The 12,210-nt window shown below is 45.1% G+C and overlaps 1 protein-coding gene across 2 annotated transcripts in view; it reads right to left on the bottom strand.

Annotated features, from left to right (window-relative positions):
• Positions 1-3,779: 3,779 nt before the first annotated feature.
• GPR107 (G protein-coupled receptor 107) overlaps positions 3,780-12,210 on the bottom strand; it is a 37,723-nt gene continuing 29,292 nt past the window's right edge. For both annotated transcript variants that reach the window (XM_066562803.1, XM_066562802.1), the window contains exon 18: positions 3,780-9,294. In XM_066562803.1, the coding sequence (XP_066418900.1) occupies positions 9,198-9,294 (97 nt within the window). In that variant the 3' untranslated portion in view covers positions 3,780-9,197. The remainder of the gene's footprint in view (positions 9,295-12,210) is intronic.

The following is a 12,210-nucleotide window of genomic DNA, read 5'->3' as shown; positions in this document are numbered from 1 at the left end:
AGGGGGCTTTAATAACAAACCCCACATCTGTGACAGAAGCGTCCTTAAATCTGAAAGAGGTTTGGAGCAGAACAGAGCTTTTAGAAAATATACATATTTATAAGAACCTTCAAAATAAAGGGAAGTCACGTGGCTTCCAGCTCTTCTGTGATCCTGCCCAGATGTTTGCTCTGAAGGCAGCTCCGTGTCTGTTCCACGCTGAGCTCTGAGCCTGCAGAGGGCACAGGGAGTGATGTGGTGGTGGGCTTCACACCACAACCCAGACAGAAATCAGCCTCTTGATTACTCATGACTCCTACATTGGCTCATCAGCCCCTCGGTGCCTGGGGTCTGTCTGCTGGGGCAGCTGGTGCTGACCTGCTCTGGTTTTAACACAAGACACAAGTCTCTTGAGCAAGCTTTGTAAGCAAACTGTGCAGTCAGCAGTGATGCCTGCCCACCCAAATCCTACCCTGCAATCGTTAAAACCAAACCAAACCAAACAAAACCACAACAATCCTCAAAACATTCAAACATACAAAAAAAAAAATCAACCTGATCGACCTGTACCTATTCTTCAAATTTTGTTGCTGTTTAAGAGTTTGAATTGTTGCCTCCCATAAGGCTGCTCTGATTCATGGAAACACTCAGGCATTGTGTACTTGGTAAATCCCAGCAGATATTTCCACTCAGATTTTGCAGCAACAGTTAAAACCCTGACTGCCTCAGAATACAGATTAGGGCACACACCAACCAGCTTCATTTCAACGTGTTCCTCCTATGGAGCAGCCAGGCTCACTCAAGGCATCTGTGAGGTTTAACAGTAAAACTAAAACGACCCCCCCAAACCAGGAATTATGCACGCAATATATTTCCCACTGAGATAAGCAAATGGAAATTGGCTGAGCCAGGCATTTCATCCAGCTCACAGCTGACAAGGGGTCATTCCCTGCAGTGTATTTAGCAATGATTTGTCCAGCCTAGTGTTGATTATCTAAAACAACACAGAACTGCCTCCATTTCTCCAGGGAGATTGTTTGCAGCCAAACTCATTGGCAAAAGGCTTCTCCTAACATCTTGTTTTCCTCCACAGCTCAGCCCTCAGCCACACTAATTCCAAACCCATTTCTGTGGGTTACCCCCATGCAGCCATTTTGTACTAAGCTACATCTTCTTGGCTTTCTTTAATCATCACTTAGTCAGGCTTACAGCTTTAATTCTTGTAATCTTGTGCCATTGCCCAATTCCTTCTTCTCAGTCACTGCAGCTGTTCTTTGTAGCCCCTCCAATTTGGCTACTGCCTCCTGGTATGAGATCTAGCCCAACATGAACAAGTTTGGCTTCTCCCAGGAGAGGCAGATCCATACCTTCACAGCTGTGCTGGGTGGAGGATTCCTTCCAGCTTCACAGAGCTCCTGCAGAACAAAGATCTGAGCAGTTCAGGGAAGAAGCAGCTGGAGCACTGACAGGGACTCTTCCACACCTGCAGGTAAGCAGTGGGGGCAATCTCAGGGAGAAGGTGGCAATGGGATATTGGGGGATATTGTGACACCTTACCCAAATGACTCAGGGCTGAAGGCATATAGATCATCTCCACCCCAGAGCAATGTCCTCAGGGACTAAAACCCCCAAATTTATTACTACACTTAGAGGTAACCCATGTTTTAACTGCTCATCTCATCAAGGATGCTCTTGCCAAGCTCAGCACAATCAGCCCAAGAGGGAGCAGTTAAAGGAATTTCACACTGCCTCTTCCATTTCAGTCCTCACCTATTCCACCTGCCACCCTGTAACAGCCTCACCTCACATGCCTGTTTATTTTTTTTTTTCAGGAATACAAGAGCCATCTCAGGTATTGTGTCTCAGCCTCCCCACAGAAAATATCCCACAGGGGAGAGGAGCCACAACAAAGCAGTGTCACCCCCAATTACCATTTTCCATGGATGAGAGGGGAGAAAAGGAATGGATGATAGGCACTTTTTACTACTTAAGACAGAAGAAAGCCTTTGTCTCCTTACCAAGGGCCCCAACATCAGGATCAGCTGTGCCAATAACAAGCTGTGTTATTACCTCTGCTGTACAAAGCAATTTGGTTTTTATTGACCACTCACTATACAGGGCACTACAACACTCTCCTCTCATTAGAGCCTGTCAGTCAGAAAGCAAAGGAAGACAAAAGCAGATTTAAGGAGAAGGCAGCTCTTTGCAGTCATGAAGATAACCTTGCTCAAGCAAAAGCATTGGCAGCAGGCAGCCAGGACTGCAATGAGGAGCTGCAAATGATCAGACAGCTGGGAATGTCAGACACTGGAAGAAAAACCTTAGTGCAGGTAGAACAATTTACCTCCCCTGGGCAGGAAAACACCTACAAAATTACATCCAAACTCAGAACACTGAGGAAAGTTTTGTTAGCTGTGGTTTTGTTTCTTCTGCTCCCTGTGTAAGTCTGCCAGATGACCTCTGCTTGCAATAGACTTCAAATACTGGGAGCTCTTCTTTGTGTCTCCTTGGAGAAAATGGTCAGGAATCAATTTTTCCACTGATAACTTCATTCGGTCTCCTTCTCAAGTGAGTGTTCCCACAATTCAGTCCCACCTTACCCACTCCACCCATAACATTTCTCTTTTCCTTATTGGCTGAGTGCAGGCAGCTCTGGGGATGAGTCTCAGCTGCTGTCAGGGAATGCCAAGGGGGAATGTGAATGTCTTAAGGCCAAATACACAACAGACAGAAAATGCAGAGGATGTTCAGTTTGGAGAAACCTGCATTAAAGAGATTTAGGCCACTCCAGTGCAACAACCAGCAACCACCTGCATCAGGAAAGTTTGTGCTAACCTACAGTGAGGTATTAGGAAATCCAAATTCCAAGTGCTTTTTATAATTTAGCTCCCTGGTAAAACACTCACCCAGAGGCTTGAGGCAGTGCAGAAGTGGCTGCTTGGGAGGTGCAGGGTAGAGAAGAGAGGCTATTTCTGGCATTACCCCTCGGTGGAAGGATGAGAACCACAGGCTGAACTGGAAGAAACATCTTGAAGACTGGAATTTTGTGCTGAAGGACAGATGCTTTTGAGGGATGGGGGATTATCAGGAAGAACACTTGACAGGAACACTGTGCCCTCCTCATCCCTGCCAACCCAACCAGTCTGCAGAATTGAAATGTAAGGTTAGATCTCAACACCTCAGGAAGAGCACAACTACAGATGTCCCAAATCACCATCAGTCTAACTTAAAACAGATCAAGGACTTGCCCCTCTGAGATATGTGGCCAGATCCACCAGAGATATTAGTTTAAAAGTAACCTTCTATCCTTAATTTGTATCTGGACACTAAAGTTCAGAGCATCAGCTCCATCTGCCCTCACCTGGCAGCTGACAGCAGAGAACACACAGACCTCAGGGCTGGGGAGCAGCAACAAGCCCAGATGCTCCTGAATTCCTGCCTGCCCCAGACGGCAGGAGACACAGGGCTGGGAGAAACATTTTTGTTCAAGACTCAGTCCACAAACACTGCCTAAGTTCAGCTTGCAAAAGTGAAAGAGCAGCTGGGCACACACAAGCACAGCTCCAGCACCTGGAGCTCAAGAAAAGGCACCTCAGTGAACCTCACTGGGTCACTGACAGGAAAACTTTTCCCTTCAACACAAGTTTTCCACACAAGTTTTGCGATTCGGCCCTGAATCCATGATGCAGATGTTGATGGCTGGAAACAGAAGTTGAGCAGAGGGAAATGCAGACTTTGGGAACAATGGGTCAGCTTGGCTGCTGGCAGTTCAGAAGGAGAAAATGAGATGCATTAAAAACTTCTTTCTGGTCAATCTTTATTTTACACATTTGCATCACAGCAGGGAAACCAAGTTACACAGACTGTCCTGACTTGTCTCTACCTTGCTTCTCTTCAAATACTGTTTGCTGTTCTTTTAATAAAGTTTAAAAAAATACTGAAAAAAATCCATTTTTACATCTGAACAGGAACTGAGGAATAGGATATTTACAGGTCACCAAAACCCCAGGAACTGGACCTTGCTGTACACAGAAAAGTCTTTTTTAGTTCTTCTGGAGGTCATTTACTGAATGAATTCAAAGCTACATAGTACAAGATGCCCTAAGGCTGCTTAATGACACAAAAGGATCTAGAATTAATTATTAATAGTTCCTAAAGGGCAAGGGAAGCTATTTAGACCCATACTCTGTTTTAACAGAGCAGGTACCAGCTCCACTGGCTGCAGGATGAAGTGCTTCTGATGATGTGGAGGTCAGACTCTACTTTAGTACACAGAGAGCAGAACACTGAGTGAAATCCCACAGGGAAATATTTATTTAGAATTGTCCTTTCTAGAGGATTGCTGCAGTCAAAACATAAATGGGTTCTTGAGCCAGTCAGCCTAAAAGGAGTGACTCTTTTCTCAGCCACTTTCTTCCTACACCACTCAACACCTGAGTATTGATGTTTTCCTACATCCTGTTCCAGCCACTTGGGAGCACAGATCATGTGCAGTTCTCACTGGATCATGGCTATATCCAGGCAAGACACTACAAAGGGAAAATGCACAGCTTCCCAGTATTGCTAAGGAAAAGTGATTAACCAGCCCAAAAGTATTGTATCCAGCAGCTACAAAAAAGAAGCCAAATTAATTCAATTTAAAACAACGTTTTACAGCATATCAGCCCCAGGGAACACAAAGAAACATTGGTCAAGTGTCTCTGGGCAGCACCACCTCAGCTTTCATGAAACGTTGAGGCTACTGGCACTACACACAAGGTCACAGTTTCAGTGTGAGTCCCACTATGTTCAAACCTCACTGCACCTCCCACTCCTGCACACCACAGCTCCTCACTTTGTACACAGGTGAAAAATGGGGATGTGCTCTATGAGTGAAGCAGAGATCATAACACTGGAGCTATAAAACATCTTCTTTAAAGTGACAGCCATCTGTTAGCTAGCATGACAGGTCAAATTGAAGGAGACAAACCAAGTAGGCTAAAGGAAGAAATATTTCCTTCCCTCTCCTTAATAGCTAAAGAACTCCAGTTCTCAGAGCTCAATAGAGCCTACAATACCCAGTATTTGCTTCAAATTGGGCAGTTTTCAAACAAACAACAAAATCCCCTCCCTTCTCATCAATTTGATTGTCAGTGGCTCAACTGCTTTTCTCTAAGAGGAACACACAGTAAGGAAAAAAGACTTAACACTAAAAATCTTCTACAGGACTTGCACCAGATGTGCACACTGGAGTGATCAGGACATGGCCTTTGATGGCCAGAAGGAATGCTACAGTGCTCAAGGACACATGGTGGATGCACACTCGTGCCAGAGAGAGTCCACTCAGCTCAGAAAAAATACATCTTCCACACTATGAGCTCCAGACAAAATGCTGCAATGCAGCAAATTTTTACAACATGCTCTCCCAGGGCATGCCAGCATGGAAATCCAGGAACAGGGCACTGAGCTGGAGGGAAACACTGAACAATGCACTGCACACATCACAACAGACAACATGAAAGAGCATCTTAATAGGACAGCATGTGGCTTCTTCAACTCCAACTGCTCCACTCCAGCAGGCAGCAGCTCTGTTCCACATGACCCCATTATGTCTTGCTTTCTTTTAGTATGTCTCTTGATGAACCATCAAGGAAAACATTTTCCAGCCCGAAGAATGCAAGAGGCTGGCAGTGGCACTGCAAGGAGGCTTCCTCTGGAAGACAGCCTGCTGAGCAGCCTCAGCAGGAAGGAGGAGAGCAGCAGTGCCATGTGCATGTCAGCATCCCCAGGGATTTACTGGGGCATAACCTGCACTGCAAGTGAACACTGAACCAATCTCATTTTTGTCTGCAGAGGGGACTGAGTGTTCGGCTGCAGCAGCACACGGGAAAGCTTTCAAACCACTTATTCCCATTGCAGCAGAGCTGCTGTTCCAGGATTCCTGTCACTCTGCTGCTGGAGATTGCTCCAGCTCCTCACTTCAGTAAAAGCAGCGACAGGGAATCAAAGCTACACATTCCTAAACGATCTGTAACCCACAACAGCTCCTCTCTTCCCTCCCTGTGAGAGGCAGAGCTTCCTAGCAGATAAGCAGCCATCAGCATGTGAAAGGCAAGCACTGATTATCCTGCCTGGGGAGCTCTGAGCTGCTGCCCTGCACTGGCCCTGGAGCCCTGCAATGCCAGTCATGCAGCTGGGGGTTTGCCTGGGAAGGAGGGCAGGGAGCAGTCCTGTCTTTGATGCTTTGCAGGCCAGCACTTGCTGTGCTGGAGAGAAGCACAACTGCAGCCATGCCCTTCACTCTCCAACTTCCCAGCTGCCATCCCACCCATCAAGGCAGACTTTCTGTCCTGATCCAAGGAATTGCACCTGAGAAAACTCATTTTGGAAATGGCCACAATAAGAATCTTTTAGGTTTTGACTTGTCCATGACTGATTTTCCCTCCTAATGCTCAGGTCTGACCATTTCCTGCTGCTTGGCATCCTGTGCAAAACACCAGCAGAAGCTGGTTGTGGAGCTGACTGCTGAAGCTCAGGGCTGAACTTGGAAAAAGCTCTTGTAAAAAAATGGACTTCCAGAATACTGCTGTGGCATTTCATGCCAAGACAAAAAGAAATGACCCATTTTTCTGGCCTTTGACAGGTGAGCCAGAGACTTGGCAGAAAAACCTACACCATATGCAACTTTAGCAAAAAAAGAGCATATTGAAAAAAAAAAAAAAAAAGAAACCTGAGACTAAGGTAACAACACTTGCCAAATTGTCAGCTCCCCTGATGCTGAGGTATGGAACAGGCAGCTGTTTGGAAGCAGCTCAGCATTCCCTGGGATCACAGCACAGCCCTCGTGGTTCTGGGTGAAACACCACACCTCTGACAATTTCACATCTCGTTCACAAAAGGATTAACAGGCTCTAGAATGGCATTGTCCAGATGCACTTTGTTCCTGACAGCACATCCTTATCCCTTACATATCTCAGTGCCAACACTTCAAGTCTTCAGTTCAGTTCAGGGCTTCTCTGAACAAACCTTACAGCCCGTTTGAGCAGCCCTTTGGATGCAGGGAGTGACAAGGGACAGAGGAACTGCAGAGGATGAGTTTTCCAGGTATTGCATTTAAATGTAAGAGCTGGGACTGCCTGTGTTTGTTTATGGTCCAATTTCTCACACTTCAGGCTAAGCATGTAGATTTCTTCCTCCAGAAGGCCTGAAGGCCCATAGGTGACCAAACAGCCCTTCCTTGGTACAGGATCTCTTCTCACTAAAACTCTCACTGCAAGACAATGACAGCAAAGTAGAACCATCACTGCTGTGATTACTGTGAAGTTACAGCTGAGGAGGAAAACAGAAGAGGATTCTGCAGCCAGAGACAAATGCTCTTCTTCTTGTGCTTTATCTGAAGAGAAAGCAGTTCCAGGTATCAAAGCAGGCAGATTTGTTTCTACCACCTCCATGGTGCACAGAACCAACACCTGGGAAAAGAAGTGGCAATGGGGGAAAGGGATGCTGCTCCTCAAACAGCAAGGCTTGCTACAGACAGCTCACCAAGAGCTCCACAATCCCTGCTCAGGAGTGAGGAAGTGGTTCAAGATTCTGGAGGAAATCCTCCTTCTCAGCTTGAAGAATAAAATAAACTTTAGGCTAACAGTCCTCTCATCAGGTGTGCCCAGAAATGTAGTCCCTCCAAAGAACCAATTCCTGAACGAGTCTGTAAGCAATGCTGGCACATCCAGAGCTCTGCTGATGCCTCTCCTGACACCTGGCAGAAGCTCTTGGCTCCACAGCACCACATGGCAATGTCTCTGCATGAACATTAAGGCTTCAGTGGGTCAGTGACTTATAGCTGATTTATTTTTGTTAAAGCTAATCCTCACTCCACCAGTGAGCCACTTCCATCCTCCCCTAAATGAGCACTTTTTCACTATTACAGCTCTGGACACCAACTGCCCTACTGACAACCCCAGAGACTACAGAGAAAACACATCTGGCATTTTGGAATGTGTGTGTAAAGACTCTACTGCAAGTCTGCAGCTAACAGTCAAGGATTCCATATTCCCCTGCATCAAGGTTCTGATCATAATCTTCTCCTCTCCTGACCAAAAAAAAAAAAAAAAAAAATTAGGACTGGGAGTTACAGTTGCCTGTTTTTGGTGGCAATACTACTTTGACCAGTTCAGCTCACCTCAAACAGCAGTGTTATTAATCCTACACAGCCAGAGAGGTACAAGTAGCCATCCAGAGAGGCCCAGTAACTCAGGGTAACTGTGAACCAGAGATTTATGCTGCAGTAAAATGGCTAGACAGATTTCCACTGGAGAGTCTGGTACTGTTTATACTGTGCCAGAAAGGAGTGACTTTTGAAATACCTTGAAAATATTTTATGAAGCTCTGGGTCACAGCTTGAAAGTAAACATTTAGGCAGACCCCTAAAAAGCAAGCATCAGTCTTATACCTCTTGTGTACTTCTTGTCAGGTGGGGGTGAGTCAAGAGCAACTCCATGGACAGTGGAAAATGTACATAAATACTTATTGCACTATGGGCTTAGTGCTTTAATGGAGAACAGTCACTCATTTCCTGTATAGCAACACATCTGAAAACCTGACACATTCAGGTGGACACCTGCAGGGATAAGACAAGAAGATACTTATCACCTTTCACACTTGCATGAGCAGTGGCAGAAGTCATCTGATCCAATACCCTTCAGTCTCTCAAATAACTGCAGTTGTTCCCATCCATTTGTTTTGCAATGTTCCATCCAAGCCAAAAGGAGAGTTTATAAAAAGAAAAAAAAAAATACTTACATGTCTTTATCTTCTTTTCCCACCTTCTGACAGGCTTTGCAAGTCCCAGCATTCATGTTACAAAGCAAGTGTGTGTGTGTGTGTGCATATATATGAGCATTATATAAAATATATTCTTTACATACACACTGAAGATCCCTCTTCACATTAGTATTACACATTCTGAGGAACACAACAATTCAGAATAAAGAACCGATCCAGAAAGGGGGAAAAAAGCTACCCAAAATCCCTAGGAAAGCTTCAGGCTCCTTGCAGGTACCAGGAGATCCCATTTTCTTATGATCAAAAGAATAGTTATATTTCTGCACTGCTTTGCTCTCCCTAGACACACCCCACTCTGCAGTTTCAGTGGTGGGGAGTGCAAGTTGCTCCCTTTCCACTGAGAGTAATATTAATAAATTAAAAAAGTTTCTCTGAAAGTGCTGCCTTAGTCCAGTCCATCATGCTGTGCTCTCCCATTCGCCCTGAGGCTCTGCTGAACCATTCACCACTTTCTTGACTTTCTTCATGCCCTCCATTACTCCTGAAGTCGTCACCCTAGAAGAGAAGGGAGAAGCATCAGACATCAGACCTTGAACTGTAAAATCCATTTCAGCAACAGCTCACACCCATCAAACAACACTTCTCACATCTCTTTACCCACACTGAGCAGTTCTCATGTTTGATCTTTTGTACTGCCCTGACACAGCAGAGCCACTGTCCTTGAGCACCTCAAGGCCATTCCCATCTATCACTAAACCAAAGCAGCAAGTAATATTGGCTCATACCTCAAAAAAGGTAACAGGGGTGGTAAAACAGTTAAACCAGGTGTTTATTTGCTAAATTTGAGCAGTTCACTTAAAAAGCCCCATTTACTATGCAGCTGGCCACCCTTCTGTGACTTTCTTCTGCATTTTAATAGGCACAACATATGACACAAATACACAGTGGACAGTACCCCAGATGAACCCTATTAGCTTAATGCACACCAGCTCCTCTTAATGATGAGGAGCAAAATCAGCAGCAACAAAACAGAAAGGAGAAGTTATCCTTTTATACCATCCAGTCCTGGGTTTGTCATGGCAATCTGAGCATTGAACTACAAAGCCTCACAATACCACTCAATATGAGGCAGGCTGAAATGTTTATGCAGGCAGAACAGCACCATTCCTCTTGGAACTGCCTTGGCTCTCCAGCAGCTCTTCAGCTTTCCTCTGCTGCTCCACCAAACAGGCAATTTGGATGCACAACACATTGCCTTTATTCTTTTGCACAGTGTGATTCTCATTCCATACAGGTATTTTTTTTCCCCACAAACATGCTACAAAGGTTATTTTGGATGCTGAAGGTAAGAGTGTCAATAGCTCAATGCATTCCCAAGGGATGCCTGGAAGCACACACAGACCTGTCCTGTTCAAAGCTGCCCCTGTTGGTCTGTGAGCACTTTCACCTGCTGTTTACCATGGCAGAGTGCTTTATTTGATCAGAGCTGCTAACAACATCTCCACAGCATCACCCCAAGAGGAGAAGTCAGATAACACTCCTCTTCCCTTAGCTCCATGTTAGATCCCAGCTTCTGCTCATGTACTGTAAAAATAATTTACTCAGCCTGCTGTGTTCAGTGACATTCCAGCAGTGGCCATACTGGGATCATCACTGGTTCTCACTTTAGATGAGCTTGGGCTTAATAGGAAAGGGTCACAAGAATACAGATCAAATAACTTTTATCCCTACTAAAGTAAAAAAAGGCAAGTACAGAGAAAAGTAAGCAGGTTGCTTAAAGAAGAAAGATGGAATTACTAAACAATAAACATTTCCTAGAAGAGATCAAACTAATCAGTACAGAGGCATGCAGATCTTTTAAGTTCTCCCTGTTGCCAAAGGTTTCCTTCCCACAGTCAGATAGGAAAAAATCTGGAGAAACATAAGCTAGACAAAACCAAAGTAGATGGATAACTAATTGGAAAAATATGCATTGAGATTTACTTAATGGTTTCCTGTCAAAAATGTAAGAACATTGAGTGTGGTTCCAGAGAGGCCTGTCCTGGGTTCACTTCTACTCAGTATTTTCAGTAATTGCCTGAGTAATGGAATAGAGAACTTGCTTATTAAATCTGCACAAGACACTAAGAGTTACATACTGGAGAACAAGACTAGAATGCAGAAAGATTCTGGCAAATTGAAGTAATAGTCTGAAAAGTATAGGAGGATGCAGCAAGACAGCTACCAAGTTTACTCTTCAGAAATAATCAACTTCATAATTACAGAATGAGGAGCTAAGTATCCATTCCTCAGGGAGGAGCTGAAGATTGCCATGAACTACAAAGCAGAAACGAGCACCTCACACAGCAATGCAGCAGCAGAGACACTGGGATATATAAAGAGGTGTTTCACACATGCATGACACCAAAGCAGTCCCAACACTTGACTCACAGCTGGGAAGATCCCACCTGGCACACAGCCTAGATTCCAGCACTGCACTCTGATGCCATCAGAGAGCCCCTGCACACCAAGGTGGTGACAGAAGCAATGCAAGGTTACAGCCAGGAGGGAATGATCCACTTCCCATGTTTATGGACAGTTACACACTGAAAGTGCAGGCAGATCAAGTCACATCCTTTGCTACCAGAGGGGCCATTTACTGTGTCCCCTCTCAGTAACAGCAAACAACTGGGAGAGATTTCTGTGTGGATTCCCCAAGAGTGAAGGTTAAATCCCATCAGAAGAGCTGAAGAGACTGTTCTGGTCTCGTGACAAGTGCATGAAGCAGCTCTCAAGTCCCTCCTTTTCTCAGACTGTTCAGGCACAACAGGCAATTCCTCTCACTCTCAAAATCAGTCCAGTCATCACCTTTTAGTGCCCAATAAAATAAGGGTAGCAGCACTAAGACCAAGCACACTGAAATCCTCATTGTCCTCAGCAATTCTGCTCTGACCTGCAATACAGCAGGGAAATGTTTCTCACCTGCAGTCTGCTGAACTGCATTTCCAGCCCACAAATCAGCAGCAGTTAAAATGCAACAAATCCTTCTCACTGAAGCATCCCTCTCCAGAGAGCATTTCTGTGCCTGCCAGAGGGATATCTGTCACAAATGAGGCAGAGAAGGAGCTCCCCAAGCACTCCATCACACAGTGCTACGTGCTGCAGAGATTTCACGGGGTTTATTTTTCTCCTGCATCGTATCCAAGGTATCAAGGAATGCCTAAACATTCAGAAGTATCTCCAGCTCTCCACAGTGGTGGATTTCAACCGTCTCTTCTCCTGTTTATTTGTTTTATAGTCCAACAAGAACCACTGCAACACTGGCAGCAGCCAGCCCTTACAAGCTATTGCAAACTGGAGTGAAAACTGATCAGCCATAGAACAGAAAAGCTGATCTCTGCAAGCAAAAGATGTGTTAGGTGAAGAAAATCACTGCAAATGGAGAGCACCATGAATCAGTCTGCCATGAAGCACAATCTGAGAGAAAGCAGA

Source organism: Molothrus aeneus, chromosome 19, assembly GCF_037042795.1.
Source record: "Molothrus aeneus isolate 106 chromosome 19, BPBGC_Maene_1.0, whole genome shotgun sequence".
NCBI classification, from domain to species: domain Eukaryota; kingdom Metazoa; phylum Chordata; class Aves; order Passeriformes; family Icteridae; genus Molothrus; species Molothrus aeneus.
This window is presented reverse-complemented; position numbering and strand designations above follow the sequence as displayed.